Source organism: Staurois parvus, unplaced genomic scaffold (assembly GCF_062004578.1).
Source record: "Staurois parvus isolate SC_StPar_1 unplaced genomic scaffold, SC_StPar_1.0 ptg000430l, whole genome shotgun sequence".
Lineage (NCBI taxonomy): Eukaryota > Metazoa > Chordata > Amphibia > Anura > Ranidae > Staurois > Staurois parvus.
The window spans coordinates 2050763-2076177 of record NW_028318226.1 but is presented as its reverse complement, the minus strand read 5'-3'; the positions used below and the strand labels follow the sequence as shown (position 1 = coordinate 2076177).

The following is a 25415-nucleotide window of genomic DNA, read 5'->3' as shown; positions in this document are numbered from 1 at the left end:
ACAGTTGGCCAACAAAATACCCAAACAGCAGGTGCTGCCTGGATGTAACCACTCTTCAGTCAACAGGACCATCTGCTATGCAAATTTCAGCTGATTCTTTAGGAAATTGGTGATATATGGCCATCTTTAGTGGTTTTCCAAAGCACACCAACTATAACCAAATCAGCATATGTGCTCTATATCCTTGTGTAAATATTCATTAACTGATTGTAGTGCTGTAAGGAATGGGGGGGGGGGGATTTTCAGGTTACATTCGACTTTGTAAAAATAAAGAGAAGGGTAGAGACTTCATTGTGTATCATCATTTTTATAAAAGACTATCAACAGGTGACAATCAAAAAAAAAAAATTATTGCTGTTGTGATCTTTATTGTTTAAGACACACAGCCCAACATCAAACATTGCATGATCTCATTGAGGACCTATTCACTGCTTGCCATTGCCATTGATTGGTCTGTTCTTGTGGGCATCACTGGAGAGGAAGGCTTCAAGCTTAGGACGGCTGGTGATGCGGGTGACATAGGCAGATAAGAGAGGGAACCCTGAGAGGCAATCTGGAGCCAACACCTGGTGGTTCAGGAGCAAGTCCACAAGGTTATAGTCTGCAAAGGAAATCTAGACAAAGAAGAGAAAATCAGAAGGGAAAAATGTCTCAGTATATTATGGCTAAAGAGCATTGAAATAAATAAATACTACACACACACAGTCCCTCTAGTTTAATGTCTTCTCTAGTCACAACCACAGAACTTTTTTTTTTTTATGTTGGTTAAAGTCCTCCGTCTGTCACTAGCTACTAGGAGGAGCATCCTTGACTAAGACTAACAGGATAGAGTACAGGCACTTTCTCTGTGCTTTGCTTGATCATATGTCTTTTGGAATCCAGAGCAGACAGTGTCATTTTACAAGTAGCACAGTGTACAGTGTAGCATGTAGAGGAGCTGAGCCAGGAGAAGACAGGGCTAAGAGGCGTCAGGATTGAGATGGGAAATAGGAGAGGCCAAACTTTTTGGGGTTTTTTCCCCACTTGTAAACACACACACACACACACACACACACACACACACACACACACACACACACACTTAGGCCTTGTTCACACTAGTGCAATTTCTCATGTGACTTGAGTTGCACAACAATGGAAATAGCTAGGATTTCAATCACATCAATGCAACATGACTCCTATGAGAGTTGCAAAATGCACATGCTTTTTTACCGAAGTAGTAGTCCATGAAAATCTTACCCAGCCATTTTAGTTGTGTTTTTTGGAATTGCATAATAGCAAATAAATTTTAAACACACACAATGCATTGCATTAATGCAAACTAAGCTTTGCAGAAAAAGGAATGCTGCATCTATTCAAAATTGCTTGATTTTTACCAGCAATTTATTATTATTACTACATTTGTGACATGGAGGCAAGACCTCTGGAACAGGACTCAACACAAAGGTGACAAAATCACCATTATTGGGGACCTTGGTTCCATTATGATACCTGGGAAGTTGCAGTGAGTAACTTGTGCACTGACCCTACAATGTATGAACAGGACATCTAAATGTAGAAAATTTAGAGTCCCCATTGTACAAGCAGCAAGGGACATACCAACAAGGCAGAGTTGCTAAAAGACCCACAGTCACTCAATTTTATGGCAAAACAACCATATAAGTGGGGAGCACCAGAAGAGCAAAGAAAGGAGCACAGTTCCAGGGACAAAAATACTGAAGTAAGGCACGTGGTCATGCCGCTCTGGCCACGAATAGGGCAATGCTGACAGGAGTGGGCAATGCAGTTCTGTGGCCAAAGAGGGGTGCAAACAGTAGAGCTTAAGAAGAGTCAAGTCACAAGGACTACATCTCAAATTATTCAAGCTAGAATGCATGCATTTACTAATACTATAGTTTTTGGTAATGATTATATTCACTCATGTTTTATTTGTAATGTACCCTGCCAAAATAAAAAACTCTGGAAGTATTTATATGGCTTGCTTGTAACACAAATCCAAATACATAATGGACCAGAACAGCTGGTTTACAGCACAGATATGTCCCTAATGTTATGCAGCCTGAAATAAGGCCAATATCTTTAAAGATAAACCAAGTAATCCCTAGTCTCTGAAGTGTGATTGTAGAACTTATTTCTCCTAAAACCGATGTTAACTTACCTGCTCTGTGCAATGGTGTAGTGTGTAGTGCACAGAGCAGCCTAAAACTTCCTTTTCAAGGGTCTCCTGCTGGTGCTCTAGACTTCTTGGTGTGCCACCATTGGAAGCATCTTCCTATGGGTGTGCACCTGCGGTCTCACTCTTGAGCTGGGCGAGTCTAAAAAACAGGATGTCTTGACCCTGCCCTCCACTTCCATCCCACAACATTTGATTGACAGCAGCAATGCCGATGGTTCCCGCCACTTACTGGGTACTTTAAGGCAAGGAGGAGAGCAGCACTGAGTCGAGACAGGACTCAAACTCGGATAAGTATTTAGGGAGGAGAGAGGGCGATACAACCAACAACATTTTTACCCTAATGTAGGGAATGCATTAAAGGTAAACCTTTTGCCTTTAGAACCACTTTTCCATGCAGCATTTTGTTTTCCTGTTTCTACAGCCATAAGTTAGAGGGCTGAGTGAAATCCCTAAGAGTCCAAACAGATTCTCACCTGATCTCCCACAAGAAAGCCTTTTCCTTCATTATTCTTACAAAGGATATGCTCAAAATAACCAAGTTCAGTGGAAAGAGCCTTTATGTAATCTTCTTTTCCATTTTCCTGAAAGAGGGGAAAGAAAAAAAAAAAAAAAAAAAAAAACACACAAATCTCAAAATCAAGAGTGAAGATTTGTTTAAAAACCCCCCTCACTGCCAAGTCATACTTACATAGTTTTGATAGATGAGACGGACATACTTCAGCCTGAGATCTTCCACTCCATCATTTACCATGTCTATCTGTGCAGCCTCAACTGGAGTTTTCCCATAGAGACCTAAAAAAAAAAAAAAAAAAATATTCAGCTGACAGTAGTTAAGCAGATCTGTCAGATTTTAAAACTTGGTGAAACCACAGCAAGCAATAGAGTACTAGGCATCAAGACACTTGACGTTTCAGAGCAAAGAACATGGATTACATGGCTTAATGGATACATAGCAAGTCTTTTTTGCAGGGTTTTAACTTTTTTTTTTTATTAATTGGAGGATAGGTTTATATTTAAAGGGCTATCAATGTATGACTAGACTGCAGCTAACAGAAAGGGAAGGCATTCTTCCTCTTCCTGGTTCCAGCAGCACTTTTAGATTCCCACCTTTATTATAACACTTGGCTTCCCAACCAAATCTGAAATCAGAGTAGAGCATTTCTCTAAAGTTCTGAGTTAAATGCACCCTCTGTGCCATACACTACTACAGCCCTCAAAATTTCCACTCGCCTGTTCACATATGGCGAGTGGAAATAAGGTGGGCGTGAGCAGCACTGGGTCTAGGGGTGTGTGGGAGGGGCGGCGGTGGGGGCAGTGACAAGCAGCAGTCTCCTGTATGGCTTTCAATGAAGCAGGTGAAAGCTGCGGGAGGGAGAGAAGGAGAATTGGCTTCCAGCCGCTTCATTGAAAGCCATAAAAAGGAGGTCACTGCCTCTTACTGCCCCCACCACTGCACTGATCAACCCCTGATCATTCAGTTTCTTTCTGGCCCCCCCCTTGCTGCTTGCTCCTCAGTGCCCATCCGCCACACCAATAGGAGAAGAGGGAAAAGAGGCTGGATCTGCTGTGCCTCCCCCTGTGCCCACCCACACTCCAGGCCATGCAGCATCAGAGGATGTGTGGGCGGGAAATTGTACACAGAGCAGCCGACAGCTGTGGTGCTTCTGACCGAGTCATATCTCCCTTCCGCCTACCCCCTCCCTTCTCCTTCCTTCTGTATATAAAAAAAAAAAACTTTTAACAGTGCCATTTCAGGAGATAATTTACGAGTGTGTGTTTAGGGGCGGAATTAAGGGTAACTGGTTGTGAGTAACTCTTAAGTCCTGGCTAGTAGCTAAGGACTTGAAATTTTGAGCCCTGCACTACCATATGAAAAAAATAAAAAATAATTACCATGATTTCTAGCAAGGTGGCGGAGAATGGCATTTGACTGATACATCTTGAAGTCTCCATCCTTGAATCCTGGAAGTTGACCAAACACCTGCTCGGAAAAGCATAAAAAAAAAAACCCCATTCAGAAAGTGAAACATCTAAAAGAATACAGCTTAAAGAAACCTATACTGAGAATCTGCTTCTGTTGACCCATAATTGCTATCTGCTAGACTGCTGATGCAGTGGCTTTTAAGCCTTACTCCAGTTGGGGAGTGGTGCAGAATTAAAAAAAGTTTTGTAAATTACTCCAGTGGGGAGCTTCCCAGCCTCAGATGCAGCTACTGTTTGGCCAAATATTTTTCTGTAAGACACGTTTAATTTCTCATTTAAGGATAGTGGGTGGGGCAGACACTAAGTAGGAAAGGTCTGTCTGCTCCATCAAGAAATCAGCCAAAATTCTCATACTGTATGGCCAGCTTAAGAGTGTATTGGTTTGTCTTTGTTTCCGTAACATCCACACTAGAAGGATTCTAACAGGCTACATGGAACAAGTTAAAGAAACACACACAACTTAACATCTATATATGGAGGCTATTTTATCACCATAAATTGAACTAGATAGTTGTGCCTTTCAACCCGAGCAACTACTGTATTTAACTATGTAGTCATGGGTGGTGTAAAGCCACAAATTTAGAAGGCCTGTAAAGTTATTCAACAGACAAGGGCAGTGAATCAATCTCACTAGTATGCTACTTGTGTTAATTAAATGCAAGACTAAGCAAACCAGCAGTATGGAAAAAGTTTATACAGTACATGTTTGCATGCCAAAGAATTTGTAATTATTTACAGCCAGTCTATTGATTTACACGTCTGCAATGTGTAGGGTATATGGCTTCAAGAGATTTAGGTTCTGGACACACACCCCCCAAATTTAGTTTGGGAGTCTTATGCTCTCTTGAGAAGAGGAGATTAATGGGGGATATGATCAACCTGTATAAATACATCAATGTTTCATATAGTGAACTCTGTAGTTATTCATCCTGAGGTTATCACAGAGAACAAGGGCACTTTTTACATCTGAAAGGAAAAGAGATTTAATCTCCAAAACACAGAAAGATTTCTTCACAGTAAAAGAGCTGTGAAAATGTGGAGTTAGTTCTTGCCAGCTCAGTGGATTTTTTTTTTTTTTAAGCAAAGAAGGCCTGGATTCTTTCCTAGATACACACAATATAACTGGATATGAACATTTATAGGTACATTTGATCCAGGGAAAATCAGATTGCCTCTCAGAGGATCAGGAAGGATTTTTTTCCTCTGCAGGAGTAAATTAGATCATGCTTTGCTAGGTTATTTTGCCTTCCTCTGGATAAATTGTGGGTATAGGATTGTAACTTTTTTTTGGTTGAACTGAATGGACTTGTCTCTTTTTAAGCCAGACTTACTATGCAACTATGTTACTGGAGGAGGGGGGGGGGGGGGTTCAAGATCCCATTTTTAAGGATGGCAATAATTTTAGGAAAATGTATTAATGGCTGTTCACTTTAAGAAGCCAGAGTGCTGGTCTGATTATAAATGGTGAAACACTGCTTTATTCAGCAGGAAATTGAAGGAGTGAGAGTTCCAGACTCAACATAAAGGTGATCTACAGTTTTATTGGAGTGGGATTGAGTTCAAGATGACCTTCTGGATAAGACTGACAGCCAAAGCAACATAGGTTACATGGGTAAAAACACACACACACTTTAAAAATTCCACTCAGCTGTCCAAAGAACTTTGAGAAATGCCATTTAGTGGCATTGATTAACTGAAGGAGTTAGGGCTGTTCACTATAAATTATATGCAATCATTTGCAAAGAAAATTAAAAGAATATATATAAATAATGATTTTAGCAAGTATGAGACTGACAAAAGAATGGCTACTCCTTTAAGTCAATTCCCATGCAAAACATGGTTTTGCGTTGAACTTTCCTTATTGTCTTACCAAAAAAAAAAACCCACCAACATAACACACTTACAGCATCTTTTTTGAGGTCTTTCAGCCAGTTATCAAATGTCACCACATCTTCTTTCCAATCCACACACTGGTCAGCCATTAGCATGCGCATGGCTTCACAACGACCTGAGGCATAAAAGCAACCATAAGGATTTGCCAATACATATACCCAAAATTTAAATAGCACCTACATTTATGACCCTATCTTTATAGCATCCAATTACCTGGTTTTTGACAGCTATTGTGCATGACAGTCTGAAGCCAAGCTTGTCTTGAGTGTCATTGCTAAAAAGATTATCCACCTCAATTTCACAACAGATCCATTTATTTGCTCCCCATACAGTCAATCCCAGCATTTGAGGCTGCCATTTTACCGACTGGTAGTAAGGCATTAGTCAGCTAATTATGCAGCAGGCACAAATACAGCTGAACTGGTTTATATCCAGCAATGTCAGGCTGAAGGATAGCATGTCCTAGCTAGGTTGTGTTAGTAGCATGGTGTTTGATGACCATTTGACTTTCCTGAGTTGTCAGTGTAAGCTTTGCTGCATGCTTTACGGGGAAAAAAAAAAAAAAAAAAAAAACACACACCAGAACATGTAAAATTCACACATTTCTTCCTTAAACTTGCTAGGTCCTACCCATCTATAGGGAAGCTCTGAGCAGTCTAAATGGTACACCAAGTCCAGTTCTGACTTATGAGATAGGAGCAAAAAAAATTAGAACAGCCAAACCTATCAGTTTGATTTTTCCATATGTCTGCATGTAGTTGGCAACACAGTGCAGAAGCAAGGCACAATATACTGTGCAACTAAACTAATTAGAGCCAATCACAATCCAATCTAACAAATAAAATGCTACAACACTTCTGCAGGTCAAAATGACCTTAGTCAGGATTGCCTTCGACACATTTGCAGAACATGGTACTGTCAGGAATGGACTTGCCAATAGTGGTGGAGCTCACCTGCCTTGTGGGCTGCAGTACCAGGGCTGGCCAGCGGGTGCTCTCAACAACCAGAGGCTCACTTCAGCAATTAGCCATCACCTGGGGCTAATTGCAGGTGGTGTATTTTAAGGATGGCTAATCCTGACCACTCTCCCGCCTGCTCCTGGTACTCCGTTTGCTACCGACCCGGCCTGCCTGACTACTCTTGTATCGTATGTTTGTTATCTGTTGGAGGTTTGGTTCAGTGTGTTTGCACTGTGTTATGTTTAGTTTTGCACTGCGTTTGTATTGTTAGTCGTAATAAATTATATTATTTACTATATCTGAAGCCTGCGTTTCCCTGTGTCAGTCCACACACTTCTGGTCATACCCGCATCCCTGACAGGTACTGACCAGTGAACCAAAATTATACAATTTACCCCCCCCCACACCCCCCAAGGCCCAAAGTGGGCATGGGTTTTCCCCACGAACCTGGTTAGTGTAATGTCAAGCTATGGTATTGTAACTTTTGATACTTACACAATTCATGTTCAAACTTGCAAAATCATATGAATTACTATAAATGTATACAGAGTTGAATTCTTAAGGTTGAAGTAGTATGGCAAGGGCAAATTCAGTAATCCACTCACCTACTTTCATTGTTCTCATTTTGGTCAACTAGTAACTGTAGTGACTTTTGGGGGACTGTTTATTAAGAAAAATGATATCCCAAAATTGGGAATCCCAGCTTACTGTCATGGGTTAACATCCTCAGTTAATTTCGAGTGACCTTCCAGAAAGTTATACTAAACAATGAGTGGAAGAACTTGTTCAAGACACAATATCACTATTTGAATTTCTACAGGTGATCAAACAAGAGTACCAGAAAAAGACAATGGTGGGATCTGATTCTGGTTATTCTAAGACCTTGCAAAAGTGTCATCTAAACAAGTACCATTGTCTATGGGAAGCTAGGAGACTTCATCTGCAGGAAACTTAATTATAGAGTCAAACACCACTATTTGGACTTTTGCAGGTAAACATATACAAGGTCTGGAAGTGACAATAGGGGAACCAAACCCGATTGTCTGAAAGCTCACACAAAACCTTGGAAAGTGTGATGAACAAACCGTCTCCTTGAAATGTGACAATATGCTATTGAACTGTGGTTTTAATTGCAGGCAAGTCTATTTACCCTAATTCCTACACAATAGGGTAAATAAATAAAGGTTTTCCCAGTCATGTGAACCTTGCGGTGAGAGCTGGGACATTGAAAATATAAAGTTTGATAATTACCACTTTTTATCAAGGGTAAATATCTCTAAGAAGGTTAGGTATTGCATACCACTCAATTAAGTGTGAAATGATGAAGAATAAGATGATTTGTGAATTGGTGTTAATTGTACATTTCCAAAAGAAATCAGCTATCTCAAAACAGTTTAAATATCAGGGAAATGAGAAACCGAATGTATGTATATCTTTCTATGGTCCTTATCCAAGAATTAGTAGTGAAATCAACTATACTTGAATAAGACATATTTGATACCTAAAGACATTTTGGTTTCAATCAAAGTATGAGTCATCATTAAAACACAAATTGTTTTGTGATACCTGGCTGTCCCCAGTGGACAGGTGAGATATATCTCTATGTACGCACACTTCAACTGGCCAATCAACAAGCCTGTTGGGAGGGTCTCTTGAAACAAAGGATTGTATGGTATAAAAATGCCATACACCTCACACTTAATCTGAAAGACTTCAAAAACTTAAACACTTAAGGACTTTAAGACTTCTACGCTTCTAAACTTCTTCTATGACACTTCTGATCTAGACTTTTATCAACTCGTCTATGACTATACTGAACTACTTCTTCTGATCTACTTTACCCATAATAACTACACTCTACTCTAAATACTACAATTAAGACTGCTATAACTTCCAAAATATATATCATCTATCCTATTGCTAACACCTACTGCACTATCCCTCACTTGCTACCTGCGGCCATTTTGCTGAAGGAGTTCCAGCTGCCATTTTGTCTTGAGGACCATTTGAAGGCCCAACTGCATCCCACTGGGGAATCCTCAAACTCAAGATTTTGGGAGTGGTGAGACTGTGTTAGACTATTATAAATTTTATTTGATATTTCTAATTTTCTAAAGACGTATAGCATTTGTATTGCGTGTTTAGGAATATATTAAGGTTATACATAATTATCATCAACATAACTATTTGAATATTGTATCGAGATTATATATATATATATATAATTATTAACTAAGTTGTAGTGTTGTAGTGAGATTTATCAGAGATAATTTTTTTTTTTCTCTATGGCCACGAGAAATTAGAAATAATTTCTGAAGCACTATAAGGTTAAAACTTATCCCTAATAAAATGTTATATTTTCTTTTAAATTAATAGTCAGATATTGTATGATCCCATATAGAAATTAGCATATCATATTTTTGATTGTATGTACGAGTATACATTTATCACCAGTATTTTGCGTTTGTATTAATATATATAAATTTTGTACATAAATAAATTTATTTATCAAAAAGGCAATTTGTGTATATGGTACGAAATCATACTGGCTAAAAGGACTCAAGGTACATTATTAAGTGATGATAAAATTATTAAGGTGTCCAAATTATTGGTTCATTAAACATTTGCCGTATTTTAACGGCTGGAGGCACTGCGATATTTTGTTTAAGGGAGAGGACACCACCCTACGTATTTAGAATTCTTACATAAACCACCACATAACCGATTGGACATTCATTGTAAATGGTCATTGGCATCTTTTAGAACTTCAATCTTTCAAAAATAAGAGGTATGGTCACACAACTACAGTGCTCTCTTACTGATACTGGCAAGCTGATAGTCTGTTGACCAATCCTGTCAGCCTTTGCCCAAGCAAAGAGTGTCTGAAGAATTATAAAAGGCATAATACCTTCAGACAGAAGGGACATGGCCTTTAATTGGACATGTCAACCTGACAAACTATGGGTACAGAGCAGGAGCAGGGATAGGTTGCTCACCTAGTCTACTTTTAAACCTTAACCTTTAGCAAGTTATACTATTAAGAGACAAGGAGATGGTTTCAGAACAAGGTCCATTAACAAAGAGGATTTCTACTTACCTCGAACATTGAAATACACGATTGTGTATCCAGGCACTGAGAAAAAAAAAAAGCCATCAGTTTACAGGCAAAATGAGCACATTATAATTTCACAGTATAGGAGTGTGAAGTAACATAGGACAATGCCATTGTTTCAGACAATTAAAAACACAGTAATTGTTTAATTGTCTGAAACTTTTTACTTGTGTTAATAAAAATTCCTGGCATTCCACCGTTAGCAATTCCTGGTATTTCGCTTTTAGCAAGTCCAAAAATTCTGCTTACCACAGGACTAAGAAGTCGCAATCCATAGTCAACATCAGCCGTAGGATAAAGACCAAGTCCAAAACTAATCCCCATTTGTTTTAGTGGAAGCTGAGGCATAAACCTCATGCTGCCTTCAATCATGCAGAAACTTGAGTAATCATACCTATCCATAAAGAAGAGAAACAACCTGCCCATCCAAACATAATCACATTAAGAACAATGGTGTTGGCATCTGACTTTAAATTCATCTCAAAGCTCACAGAAGAACAAAGTCCTTCAAGTTGTGCTCTCAGCAGCTCAGCTCACCCTCTCAGCACCTGCTAAGTGTTTAACTTGGCGATTAGAAGTCCAAGTGCCACTGCTTGAAAAGACTACTTCAGTGTTTTCACCGAATATGGACAGTGAATTGCTCCAGAGGTCTGCAGCTACAGAGGGTGATGAGGGCTTGTTTCTGCAAAAGGGCATTCTCAACCTGGTTCAACTCACCATATAAACTTGTTGCTCTTTGCTTCTCCATAGAAAGAATACCCAGCACTTCTGGGTAAGGTGAAGCATGTAAGCTGCTACCCTGTTCATAGTCTGGCCAGATTCACTATAGTATGGTGTGGCATTGGATAGTGCCTTCTGTGCCACACCAGCTGTAATTCAGGTTTTCTGAAGCCACTAAAGGTTTACTTGAAATGCATGAAGAAATCAGCTGATCATCCCTATCCTCCTTGCAGTGTCTCCAGCCTGCCCCTGTAGCTGTAGTGGAAGTTCTTCCTGTATTGTGCAGAAACTTCTCAGTGACCTCTGTGTGTGCTGAGGGGTGTCTACTGTGCGCTGCTTCTATGAACTACAACTCTGTTTATTAGCAGATCATGAATAAGTATGTAGTGGGAGCTTCCATGGTCGGAATGTTTATAGGAGGATCGGTTCTTCTAAATGTGGTGACCTATTTTTTCAGGACATGTTCCTGATGGATCTGAACCAGCCCTGAGAGGAGATAGGATTGTCATTTGTTGGAAGCTCATTTGATCTTAGTTCTGGTGAGTGCATATTGGTGAAGGATCTCAGATGTCTTTCCCACATTTGGATGTCACTTCACGACATTGAGGACTGTGGTTCATACAGACTGTGTGTGCAGTCACTCATCCCACTGAGCACTTACGTCATCTATTTGCACTGAATTTGGAAGTCTTTGATTGGAGTGTTGAGTCATTGCATCAAGGACTTTCATTTATATGGACTGTTTATGCAGTCAATATTTTTATTATTTTTACTGTACACTTGCTTTTCACCTTTACCTTTTTGATGTGTAATGTGGTGGTCCCTTATGAATGTTGAAAACCTTTATTATACCATTTCCACTTTTTTATTTTTACCATTTGGTATTTTAGTACAAGGTGGATACATTCATATTATTGCTTACAGTGCAGCACTTTTGTTTGATGCATTTTATTGACTTATGGAGTGGGTTCACCATATGTGCTAACTGCTCCCATATCTCTAAGCACTCACTATACATAGCTTGTTTTTGATTTTAAAGGTTTACTTGAACATTCTTTAGATGACATGTGTCTGCCAGGGAAGGGGCTAGCTAGATTTCAAAATATGCCTTGTGATGCACACATTTCTGTACAGTTACAAGGCCAAAGAGGAAGCAACACAAGGAGCAATCCCACATTATACAAGTTACTGGCCTGTGCCTCTGCCAGGGAGGGGGCTCGCTGGCTTTCAAAATGCATGTCATGCCTTTGTATACATGCCAGTTGAGTTATGAGGCCCAGAGGGGAAGCAACATAATGAGTGGTTGAGGGGGTCTACTCATTATGTTGTTTCCTGCTCCAGTGTCCCCCACTGCACAAGATACAAAGATCAACAGAAGACAGTTTAATGTTACTGTATTGCAAATAGTAAACCTTGACAAGCTATGTAATATAAATGAAACAAAATATGGCACTCGTGACATTAAACTGGCCTCCCTTGGGCTTTTTTTTTTTCCAATGAATTGCTGCCATTTTATGCTCTAGATAAGAGTTTGTCTGTTTTTAACTCCTAGATTACCCAAGCAGATTCTTAGATTAAATAGCACAGTATAAATGTACAATCTATAAAACAACCCCGCCATCTTGCTTTTCTAATTGATTACTTCAGAATGCTGTATGTGGTTTCATGTATATAGGACTAGTAAATTAACTGATTTTACATTTTCATTCAGCACTTGAAGTTAAAAAAAAAAAAAGGGGGTGTGACTGATTGGATGAGGTTTCTACTTTTTGCCACCATTGAAAATAGTTATAAATTATTTGCAAGGCTTAGCACTACTCCAGAGGAAAACTCCTATGAAAATTTGATCTGCTAAATTATGATTTCTTTTCCCCCTTTGTAATAAAGGGGTGAATGGGTAGAAAACAACTATGAGCAGCTTTATGAGAAGACAGTCAATGAAAGGCATCCCTTCACACTTATCGGTCCTGATGTGTCACATTAAAGTGCATTATGTCATGCATGAACATGCCAACACACCAGGATGGGGAAGGGGGAACACGACACATGCTGTACAGCAGTAGGTTCTCGGTTTAGTTTTCGTTTACCCCATACTTACAAGAACCGTCAGAGACCTAGGACAGTTTACATGGGTTAGTGCCACATATATGGGGGCACACTAGGAAAGTGGCCCTATGGGATTGTCACAGGTATAGGTTTTAAAGCCCCAGAACCCCCTTAAAGTTACTTGAGCTCGATCGATCCACCTATGTAAAGGGTCTCTCTCCCTCCTGGTTGGCTCAGACTGCAGTGTGGGGCCACTGTCAGCCAGTGAGGAGGGAGACTGGGCCAAGCCATGCTCTAAGAACACACAGAGCAGGGCTTGGGAGCAAGTATACTTGAGTGCCCCCATAGCAAGCAGCTTGCTGGGGGGGGCACTCGGGGGGGGGGGGGGGGGGAGCAGGTGCGGGTACCCAGAAGAGGAGGATTGGGGCTGCATGTAATTATATTGTGCTTGTTTTGGAGGGAGAAAAAAAAAAATTAAAAAAAAAAAAAAAAAGCCTTGAGCCTTTACAATCACTTTTTTTTAAAGCACTTTTAGCTGCTGATTTAATCACTTATCCAGCTACTTTATCATTTAATCCTTGCCTATGTGCCTGTATAGTCTGATGTCATGGCCACTGCACCAGGTTTCCCATTTTATGGTGGCCCCTTTCTATTGTAGCATCCCATAAAGCCACCCTTACATGCAGGGACTAAAGCTGTGTCTCCCTGCACCGTGTGCGTCAATAGAAAAACACACAGCCCCGTAGCCTGGGATGGCAAGGTACTCCTCTACGCCTTCCTCCTCCAAAATAACAGACTGACTGGTGACTGCACTGTACACCTTTTCCTGTAAAGACCAGATCAGGAGCCAGCAGCATTAAAAGCTGTAAACAGCAAGTACTGAAGGCAATAATTTTAGGCCTCATTCACACAGGGCATATCAAGGGAATCCTCCAACGTGAGGATCGCATTTTCCTGCACTGGGATGCACAGGAGTTCCATGCGTGTAGTCTATACATTGAGGTAAAAAACCTGTGTGTAGCAGCCTCCCCCCCCCAACACTTACCTGAGCTCCAGTCCGATGTCCATGAGAGCCTCAGTTTAATGCATACTAGCACATTACAATATTTCCTTGCAGCAGGAAACTTTTTTTGTTTACTACCACTTTGAAGGCAAGGTTCACGCTAGTGTGACTTGATCTTTACCCAATTTACAATGCAATTATGCAGGGCAACTTTTGTAGCTGCATTTTTGCTACTACTGCATTGACTCATCCTTCCCAGCAGGGATGAGTCATTTGAAAAGGAGCCGGCACCCACTGAGGTCCTAAAAACCAGCAACTCATCTCTGCCGTCAGAGGAGTCCCAGCAGACCCAGATAGTAACTAAAATAGCCTCCTCCCCCCCAAAAAAGGGAGGGGGGCTGGGGAGGAAGCTAGCGTGTATGGGCCCCCTTCAAATATTACTGGACAAATGGATTTACAATATTTCGGGAGAATTTTATTTTAATAAAAAAAAAGGGACTTGCCAAAGATCGGTTTCATTTACTTTTTTTGGTCAATGAGTTGATATACCATACTGCAATTTCACATGCCACCCTTGTGCCTTGTTAAAGGCAGCTTCCAGATTCTGATAAAAGTCACCCCCTACGACCACCAGGCCAGGTCTGTGGGGGAAGAGACCCGTGTCCTCATCAACATGGTTACAAGGCACTTTGCAAGGGGGCTTCCCTACCCTGGCAAAAGTGCCCCCCCTCCCCCAAAGGTGAGGTCATGTGGCCTGGTTGGTAGAGGAGTGTGGAGAGCACATGCTCTCTTCCTTATTGCCGACATGTGTGCTTGCATAAGGGCCTGGTATGGATTTTTGTGGGACCTCGATTCACCCATTGAAAGTCGATGGGGCTCAAAATGGTGCCAAACTGCACCAAAGTAGCACAGGTGCCTTCCGCAAAGTCACATTAGTTGCGTTGCATTGAGGTGAACAGGCACCAGTGAAAGAAATGCGATTGCCTTCAATTGTCACGCAATTCAAGTCACATCTGCAATCACACTAGTGTGAACCAGGCCTTACAGAGGGTTATGGCGATGTTCAGTACACGTCTCTCTGGGGTTGCTTTGCTGGTTTCTACGGTTTGTGTTACAGGTTACAATCTGTCTGCTCTTGCTTGGAAGATTTAGCTTATTTGTTGGGCAGTCAGGTGAGTGCTGGATTGGTGGCAGGATGTTTTGGTGGGAAAACAGTTAGCCAATGAGTGGATCCTGTGCTTTATATGGAGTCCTGGAATGTTTAGTCATCTGGAATCTCCAGCCTTGCCCTTTGGATCTTCTCAGCATCTTCAACTTTGAAGTATTTTTCCCCTTGCGACAGTCACGCTTTATAGGGTAATGTCGCCCACTTTGTGGGAGGACAGTGGTAGGTAAACTGTAATTTAGTTTGCATAAGATATTACTGCCCGAGTCTTTACAACCAAAGCATGTTAATGGTTAATAGTGGTTCATAAATATTATAAATTTATTTTTTGGTTAAAATGTATTTAAAATCACAAAAAAAAATGGGTCTTAGGTTTTTCTGCATTTTTGATGTGCATTTATTATATAGGTGGGTAGTTCTGGTATGAGGTGTACACTGACACTGGTTTGTGTGTTAAAGATTTTGCTTCCAACATTAGCTCCTGGTTACATCTTTTAACTTGGCAAAAACACCAAAGGATTACATTACAATTCAAATCTGTGCACACCTCACATGACAATAGGAAGCCTGGTGCCCCGAGGTGGAGTCACAGTACCACCACTGGAGGTGCATAACCGGTTATGTAAGGAGTCATTTGAACCTCAGCTATTCTGCTTTGTCACCAGCAGATGTGTAATCGTGCAATAAGATTATACTTCACAAGTTTCTGCATGTGTTTCACTATGAACTTGCATTTTCTTATAGGGGAGAAGCACTGGAGTCCTCTGAAAAAAGTTCCATTAAACAGACTTGTGCAGCAAGCACAACAACCATTATTCAACCTAATCCATGCTAGTTTTTTAGGTTTTGTTTTTTTCGTTACTACAATACAGAAACAAAGTAGTACCTGCTCAATTTGTGTGTATGTGTAATAATTATATATTACACATATCTAAAATGTTCACACATGCAATTTATTTTATTTTAGGATGTCAATGCTTTCACGTGATATTAAAGTGTTTTTCTTGTTTATTTGTTTTTATTAAACAAACATGTCATACTTGCCTGCTTTGTGCAATGGTTTTGCACAGAGCAGCCTCGATCCTCCTCTTCTTGGGTCCCCCACTGGTGCACCCAGCTCCTGCCCCAGGACCAATGCCCCCAATAGCAAGCAGCCTGCTTATAGGGGCACTGTTGGGCTCGGGAGCAAGCCCCAGTCTAAGCATCCATAAGACAGTGTCACGGCTCAGCCCCACCTGCTCCGCATTGGCTCACTGGTTGTGATTCTTGGAATTGGGAGCCAATGGCTCCCACTGCTCTGTCTCAGCCAATTAGGAAAGAGAGAGAGACCAAGTACAGCTGAGGCTCCTGTGCACGTCACTGGTTTAAGAAGGGGCTCAGGGGAGTATAAGGGAGGCTGTGAAGGGAGCAGCACACAGAAGGTTTTTTACCTTCATGCAATCTTAAAAAAAAAAAAACACCCTGTACAACCACTTAAAGGCATTATAGAAAACATTACAGACTGCCATTTGTTTTTTTAACCACTTGCCTACTGGGCACTTTCACCCCCCTCCCGCCCAGGCCAATTTTCAGCTGTCACACTTTGAATGACAATTGCGGTCATGCAACACTGTACCCATATGAAATTATTTTTTTGAGACAGATAGAGCTTTTTGGTGGTATTTAATCACCTCTGGGTTTTTTTATTTTTTGATAAACCAAAAACTGAAAATTTTGAAAAAAAAAAAATGTTTTTACGTTTGTTATAAAATTCTGTAAATGAGTAATCTTTCTCCTTCACTGGTGTGCGCTAAGGAGGCTGCATTGATGGGCACTGATGAGGAGGCACTGGTAGGTGGAACTGATGGGCATTGACAGGCATCACTGGTGGGCATTCACAGACATCACTGAAAGGCTGTACTCATATGGCACTGATAGGCAGCACTGACATATGGCATTGATGTGCACTGATATGTGGCATTTATGGGCACTGACAGATGGCATTGATGGGGCTACAATGATCATCAGGGCACTGATGATCAGTGTAGATGTCCCCTCTGAGTAATGCCGATTACCAGCTCTCCTCTCGAGCTGGTCAGCGTGACAGCTTGTGAGGAGAGGAATGCAGATAACTGGCATTTCCTTATTGACATGTGATCAGCTGTGATAGGACACAGCTGATCACATGACAGATCTGACATCATTGGCTCTTTCCGCTGATCGGTGAACCGCTGTGTCCCAGGGACACAGCGCACCACTGATTGCCACGCTGAGCGCCCCCAGGGGCGCGCATGCGCGGTTAGAGTGGGAGGACATCATATGACGTCCTCCCAGAATGAGAGAACCGCCTTGCGCCCGTCATTTACTTATATGACGGGCGGGAGGCGGTTAAATTATAAATTGTGACAGCAAGTTTAGCAAGAAGATCCCTGGCTCACTGTCAGAGGTGGTGGCAGATTGGGGAGAAGCTGCAGCAGTGGGAACATGTTACACCAAGGGGTGGACTGACAACTCATGGGGCCCCCGGGCAATAGGGGGATCATGGGGCCCCTGTGTCCTTGCCTAAACTCAAAACACAAAAAAGTGTACCAGAGGCATCTCATGGGGCCCCCTACTGACCCTGGGCCCTCAGGCAGTGCCCGAGTTTCCAAATGGTCAGTCCGCACCTGGTTACACCCCAAAAATGGCACATGTTCCCAGAAAGTGGACTTATCCTTTAACTACACTTTCCTACATTTGAGGTGCCATTGATAATGAATAGCACAGCACACGTTTTTCCTGCATTTTTATAAATTCGAGCAACTTTACAGGTGTTCATTAAATGCTATAGTTTGAATGCAACCGTAAAGCTGAAAACCAGGTATAATCTTTATTGCATAGTTATGTTGGTGCAGCTTATAGTTATGTTGGTGCAGCTTGGACCAATAGGTATACATATCTCATATCAGAGGGGCTGCTGAGGAAGTGATCACGCCAACTGGGTCCTGTAAGAGGTTTTTTTTTTGTTTGTTTGTTTTTTTTAAAGGGGAGTTCGAATTTAAAACAGAACCAAAGTCAACAACACTTAGGTCCCTCAGGAAATGTAAAATCTGCATGCTTCTTTGCCACTGTTGATCATTGTAAGCACCCCTGCTAGTGCAAAATGGTTTGTCTCATCTCTGTAACTAATACATTTTGCAGTACAGCTTATTTGGAAAAATGACCTATCAGTGTAGATGTTCCCTCTGAGTAATGCCGATTACCAGCTCTCCTCTCAAGCGGTCAGCAAATATTTGGTAAGCTGCATTATAAGAAATGTTTGCTTTTGGGTTTCTTAGTGCTTTAACCACTTCCCGACTGCTCAGGGTGGCAGGACTGCACAAACTCACGTATATACACACACACTATATTTTTTATTTTTGGGTAGGGGGCACCCACGCCACCATCGGTGGCTACAGCTGTCGATCACCGGGTCCTGACCGGAGATTTCCTGCCGGCACCCGGCAATCGCCAAGGAACACTGACAGAGGAGAGGTCTGTATGTAACCAAAATAGAACTGTCCCCTGTCCGCACCAGCATGCCGCTTAGTATTGCTCTGCATAGCAGAGCAATACAAAGCAGCATGCTTGCACAGTAAAACTCACAGCACAGTTTGTAAAATAGCACACAGTTAACTCTTTGATCACCCCAAATGTTAACCCCTTCTGGCCCAGTGTCATTAGTACAGTGTTAGTGCTTTTTATTCGCACTGATCACTGTATTAGTGTCACTGGGGATGTCAGTGACAGTCAGTTCCCCCCCGTGTCATAATGCCCGCAGTCCCACTATAAGCTGCTGATAGCTGCAATTACTAGTATAAAAAAAGTTTGTTTTTTTTTTTAATTCCAGTATGTATCCTCCGGACACAGCGGGCACCGGATCGTGGTGCTGCGTGCTCCCAGGGAGCGTGCACAGGCAGTGAATGTGGAGGCTGTTTATGTTTTAATGCCCACCTGCTCCTGCCCTGCTCCCATTCAGCTGTTTATGTACATGGGCCGGACTGGAAGTGGTTAATAGCAAGTCCATCTTTATGACCATGATACACCAATATTTAGGGTGTGACATGAAACCTGGTCACAGTATGCACTGTCCCAACACCAAATTCTCCAACCCCCCCCCCCCCCCCCCCAAAGAATCCAGGGGTGCTTCTCCCCCACTGATTTGAATTTGGTAAGGCTGTGCATGGCTCTGCCACAGCACAGGTTCTCAATGGAGCACAAATGTAGTGACATCACTGCACTTCTATCAATTGACACTTCCTCCAGTCCTGTCACTGAAGCTTTGTACCTCTGTATGAACCTGCAGGTTCCAAAACTTTCACAGCTACAATGATTTTCAGGCCCAAATGCAAAAAAATCTCCTACTTGGCTTTTAAAAAATTACCCAGTGATCCTGCCATGAATGTTCTTGATCAGACACTTCCTGTTACAGGCTGACAACACTGTCTCCTTACTGTGGTGTGACCTGTCAAATGAGCTTCTGAGTCTACAACTGGCCGTCCAAGTTCAACACACATGGCCCACTGATGGGCAGCTCAGTGGCTAAATGGTTAGCACTTCCGCCTGGCAGTACTAGGGTCATTGGTTTGAATCCCAACCACGACACCACCTGCCTGGTGTTTGCATGTTTTGCCCTAGTATGTGTATGTATGAATGAATGCGAGTTAGGGACCTTAGATTGTACACCCCTTGAGGGTTAGGGACTGATGTGAAATAAATATATATATATATATATATATATATATATATATATATATAGTAGAGCACTGCATAAAATTGATGGCTCTATAAATACCTGTAAAACATTTAAAAAAAAAAAAAAAAAATCAATCATCACAGCCATCACTGCAGCACGTGCATGTAGAAAAGAGTGGCTGCAGGAGAAGTTCAGCTGCACTGAGAAGCAATAAAAAGAAAGAAAACTATTTTATGTGGGGTGGGGGTGGGGGGGGGGGGAATAGAATCTACTTTAAATACCCCTTGGAAATGAAAATGGGGTTTTAGTAAAAAAAACACACAACACACCACAAACCAGACAAAAAGCAGAGTTGTAAATTATTGCAGATCAGATTATCATGTACAAATGCAAACAGCATTACTAAAAGGTAAAGCTCAAGTAGAGACAACTTCAGCAGAATACAGAAGCAATGGACAGGGAGCTCTTAGATAACAGGCCATTAGACGGTAAAAGTACATTGCCAACATCAGCAATATTCAAAGGCCTTCCTAGTCTTGTGCAAGCAATAAGACACACAACACATGCAATCACTGATTGCTGGCCTACATTGATCAGCCGAACACTTACTGTTTGCAGGGTATGGCTGGCGGCAGCAGGGAAAGGGTCACAATCAGAGTGCACTGGCAGTATAGCAAGACCCTCTTTATAAAGCAGATGGCGTGATAGGATTAGCTGACAACCAGACCCTCCCATAGGCAGCAGTGATCATGCTTGAGGAGGAGGGAGAAGGGAGGGTGTGTGCAGTGTCACTAGAGAGTAGAGAGAGCCTTCAATGTTGATGTTTGGGACTCACATCATGTAAAACAATGTAGCAATCATTTCATCACAGGATGTGAGATTGTTATTCATCTACAAGCTGATGACAGTTCTGCACTGTTGAGTTAATTAAAGGGAAAGTACATACTAGCTGTATGTATATAAGCTCCTAATAGAGTTTTAGTTCTGTTATTATGTGCACTTAAAGCAATTTTATTTACACGCCATGATTATGTTTTAATATTGTACATTTTTATTAAGGGCCAGTGCCCATTTTTTTTTCAGAACATAGTGACAACAACAACAACACTTTGGGTGTAAAGGTTGCAATGAAAGAAAACCACCATCAGTATAAAAGAAACCAAAATCAGAAGAAATATGAACATAAATAGACAGCATGGTAATCTGCACAATACAAAGGCATAAATCGACATAAGCCTGCATATTTGTTGGGTTACATTATTTGTCAAAGGCACGTTACCTAAAAAGGTGTCTGGACTATATAAGGGGGGGGGGGGGGGGGAGAAGGAAGTCTACCAAAGGGAGAATGATCCCATAGCTCCTAAATAGAGTGAAAGTTACCCAAGTGTTCACCCACTAGAGCTGTAAGATATTCAAATATTAAATTTCTCTGATTTCAGAGATCACTCTTAAGAGATGATTTACGCCTGGTTCACATATATGCGGCCGTGCGGGCCACGTTTTGCGTGGGCACGAGAGCCCATTCATTTGAATGTAAACTATAAATGGGGTATGTAGCGCTAGAGAACAGATGACAAGCACGGGGGCTGTTACCATATGAAGTAACAATACAACAGTTCATATAATAGTTCATATAATACAGCCAGAAGGAAAAATGGAAATGATCCAATGATGTTCCAGATCTCATTCAGTGGAATAAGAAAAGATAATGAGGTTGTGCGCTTACCACAAGTACACACAATATGAGCATTGTATGCAATTCAACAGCAACCGGGCGTCATGGTCTGGTCAACAGCCTGGGCAACATCTGGTCATATACGGACATCTGGGTCACAGGTTCACCGCTGTCCAGGCCCCCTCTGGCTTTCAAATCCAAAATGCCACCTTGCATAAGCTCATTAAAAAACGAGCCGGGAGGCAAGAAAGTGCTAATAGTGAAGTACGTTTATTAAGAACACAAGACGTGAGCAAAGCAACCAGAACTCACATTGATAAAATATACATCCAGGCCCAAATAGATAGGCTCCCTGGTGGTTAGTGGTTCACTCAGCATGCACCGCATACAAATCCAGGTCCAATAGATAAATCCCTGGTGGCTAGTGGTATCATTAGCATAAAGCCATAGAATATGGTAAGTGATAATGCAAATATACTCATCCAGGTCTGGTGAGGTTGTTCCCTGGTGGCTAGTGGTTCCCTAGTAGCAAAGGCGTCAGTAGGGTGGATCCCCTAACATGTTTCGAGCTAAAACTATTATATGAACTGTTGTATTGTTACTTCATATGGTAACAGCCCCTGTGCTTGTCATCTGTTCTCTAGCACTACATACCCCATTTATAGTTTACATTCCAAGGTATTGAGGATTACCCTGTATGTTAGCTGCTTACCTGATCTGTTTGCGCTCACTTACCCACCCCTTTCATTGATTTGAATGGACACCCGTGACACGCAGGGAAGAAGTCCCTGCACTTCTTTGGAAACCGCAGCCTGCACAGGAACCTCGGTTCCCAGTATGGTTGCACTTTCCAGTGCGGGTGGCATTCCATTAGAACTAATGGCACCCACCCGCGGGTCCGCATTCCTCTGTGCAGGTGGTGCGGCTGCACAGATTTTTGTGCAGATCCACAGCAGCACCACCCGCCAGGGGAGGACTGACCATTTGGAAACTCGGGCACTGCCCGAGGGCCTCGGGTCAGTAGGGGGCCCCATGAGATGCCCCTGGTACCTTTTTCATAGGCTTTTTTGAGTTTGGGCAAGGACACAGGGGCTCCATGATCCCCTATTGCCTGGGGGGCCCCATGAGTTGTCAGTCCGCCCCTGCTACCCGCACATATATGAACCAAGCCTTAGCATGGGAACATCAACTGATTTCCAGAGTCAAGGTATCACCCGTCTAGCGGCCGTCAGAATATGTATTCCCAACCTCTTAGCTTGCTTAGAGATACCCCTAAAGGGTAGCCCCAAAAGATAGTATAGCGGGTCTAGGGATAGGGTAACATTGAGTACTTGCTCCAAGACCATTCTAACCATAGCCCAATAACCCGCAACCCAAAAAATGTGTGCCAAGGTACCTACTCCTCCCATGTGCCTCCATGATTGTGTTTTGATAAGCGTTCACATTAGTCTAGGTTCACACCTATGAGTTTTCCGCTGCATTTTGCAGAAACGCACAGCAGTCAATTTAACATGATTTCCTATGGGACAGGTTCACATCTCCTTTTTTTTTTGTTTTGGAAAGGGTCAGGGACTTTTTTTTTTTTCAATGCAAAACGTTGTGTTTTTGGTTCTATAAACTTCAATAGAGACACTTCAGAAAAGCATGTAGTGCGTTTTTGATGCCTTTTTGCATTTTATTCTTCCCAGCAACAAGTTAAAAAAAACGCAAAACGTAGCAAAAATGCATGTGCAAAAACACACTGCAAAAAGCACTGCAGAAACAGATCAAATGCAAACTGCATAGGTGTGAACCTAACCCTAGGCAATTTGGAATTGCGGAATTCTACCTGCGATTCCATTATTCAGGTAAAACGTGCAATGCACGTTTGGGTGATGTTATTCTTAATGGCACCCCAAATGCACTGCGATTCTGCTGAGATTGTTGCACAACAGGATCGTGCAGCAAAATGGGCATTTAGAAATCATGCTGCTTTTGGGGCAACAAAAATGCACAGGGCAGCTCATTGAAATGAATGAGCTGCCTTATGGGCGACCTGCAGAAATGCTTGTAAATCACACTTTTAAAATTGCAAACGGAAACACTCCTTCCAGTAATGTGATATCTAAATGGAACCTTAGTGCTTTGGAGACTGCATAGTTTTTGGTCCTGTTATTGTAAACGCTGATCTTCAAGTTTCATTTAAAGTGGTTGTAAAGACTGAAGAATTTTTATCTTCATGCATTCTATGCTTGAAGGCAAAAACCTTCTGTGTGCAGCAAGCCCCCTCAATACTTACCTGAGCCCCATCAAGATCCAGCAATGCGCACGACAGACTCAGCTGTTCCAGGTCTCTGCCTGCCTCGGCTGAGACAGCAAGCGGGAGCCATTGGCTCCTGCTGCTGTCAATCACAGCCAATCAGCCAATGAGGAGAGAGGGGGCACGGCCAACCCAGACACACAGAGCAGCGTGTGCCCCCATAGAAAGCTGCTTCCTGTGGGGGCACCTGACAGGAGGAGCCAGGAGAGCCTGCAGGGGAACTGAGAAGAGGAGGATCCAGGCTGCTCTGTGCAAAACCACTGCACATGGTAGGTAAGTATAGCATGTTTGTTATTTTACAAAAAAGAGCCTTTAGAATCACTTTAAGATGGTCCAAAGGGACTATTTACTTCACTAATGCTGGCCATACATGGATTGAAATTCAGCAGGTTCAGCAGGGACTGGACAATTTCAATCCATTTCTGGGCACCTTGGTTGTGCAGAAGTTGATCTCCTGATCGACTTCTGTACAACCAGCCTGTTGGGTTTTTCCGATTGATCAGGGCTGCCAGCTATAGCCGGTGGCACTGATCATTGTGTTCTGATTGGTAGTTTCCCTGCCATCAAAACATGACAGCATAGCTGTCCCACTTTCATCTACCTTGAATGTGTGGATGAGAGATCAGATTTTTATTTTTTTTTTCTTTTAATCTGCTGGTTGATTGAAAAAATGATCACTGTATGGGCTGCCTTATGGTTGTAGTGGCTCTGTGCTCTGCCTAACCTGTATGTGGCTTCAGCTAAATACAGTACACAGTGCTGTGTTCCTGAACTCACCCTTTCACAGAGAGCTTTGTATTCTATAAATTAATACAAAACTTCTTCTGATTGGCTGAGGTAGTCTGACAACGTCACAAACATTACATCTGCTACTTTTAACACGTATACAGTTCCATGCCACACAGTCAGCTCCGTATGAACCGGTTAACTATCTCATAGATAGCCCTCCAGTAATAATGGAAGTGAGCCCAATGTATTTGCAAAAACTTTACTTTCCATCTTAAAGGTGGGCAACAACATAGCACAAAGTTATGGCATTTTTAATTCAAGGCATCCGATTCCAGAATATACTATTCGTTTACATATCACCTGAGAGAGTTGTAGATTCCATCTTTCTCTTCTCACTCTGAAGGTTGACTGCGGTTGGCACTTTTCCCAGTTGAGTACACTTCTAGTCCTGTCCCAAAGTCAGTTCCAGTCATGCTGTCAGGCCACTTCAGGTATTCTTCACGCAGGAATACCAACCACTGGGAGGTTACATCTTTGCACCAAGGGCCCCACCAAGTCCCATGGAGACCAGCTATGAAGCCAAACTCCTATCCCCTTGTACTTTCCACTCAAACTCCTCCCACCTTCTAACTCATTTTATGTATATATATATATATACACACATACACACAGTTGCAAGAAAAAGTATGTGAACCCCTTGGGATTACATGGAGTTTTGCATGAATTGGGCATAAAATGTGCTCTGAACATCATCTAAGTCACAACAATAGAAGAACACAGTCTGCTGAACATAATACTACACAAACATTAGATGTTGCCATGGTTTAATTGCACATAACATGTAAACATTCACAGTGCAGGAAGGAATGGGAACTAAGAGGCCAAGCTCAACTCCTGAAAACAACCCCACACCATAATACCCCCTCCACCAAACTTTACTCTTGGCACAATGCAGTCAGGCA

General features: G+C 42.0%; 1 protein-coding gene across 1 annotated transcript; it reads right to left on the bottom strand.

Moving 5' to 3' along the window:
• Positions 1-291: 291 nt before the first annotated feature.
• GSTP1 (glutathione S-transferase pi 1) lies at positions 292-20510 on the bottom strand. Its single transcript, XM_089687578.1, has 7 exons — positions 20360-20510; positions 10109-10144; positions 6064-6167; positions 4070-4157; positions 2865-2968; positions 2650-2757; positions 292-614 (listed from the first exon to the last, which is right to left on the bottom strand). Coding segments are annotated over exons 1-7 (630 nt in total). The 5' UTR covers positions 20361-20510; the 3' UTR covers positions 292-425.
• Between the last annotated feature and the right edge of the window lie 4905 nt (positions 20511-25415).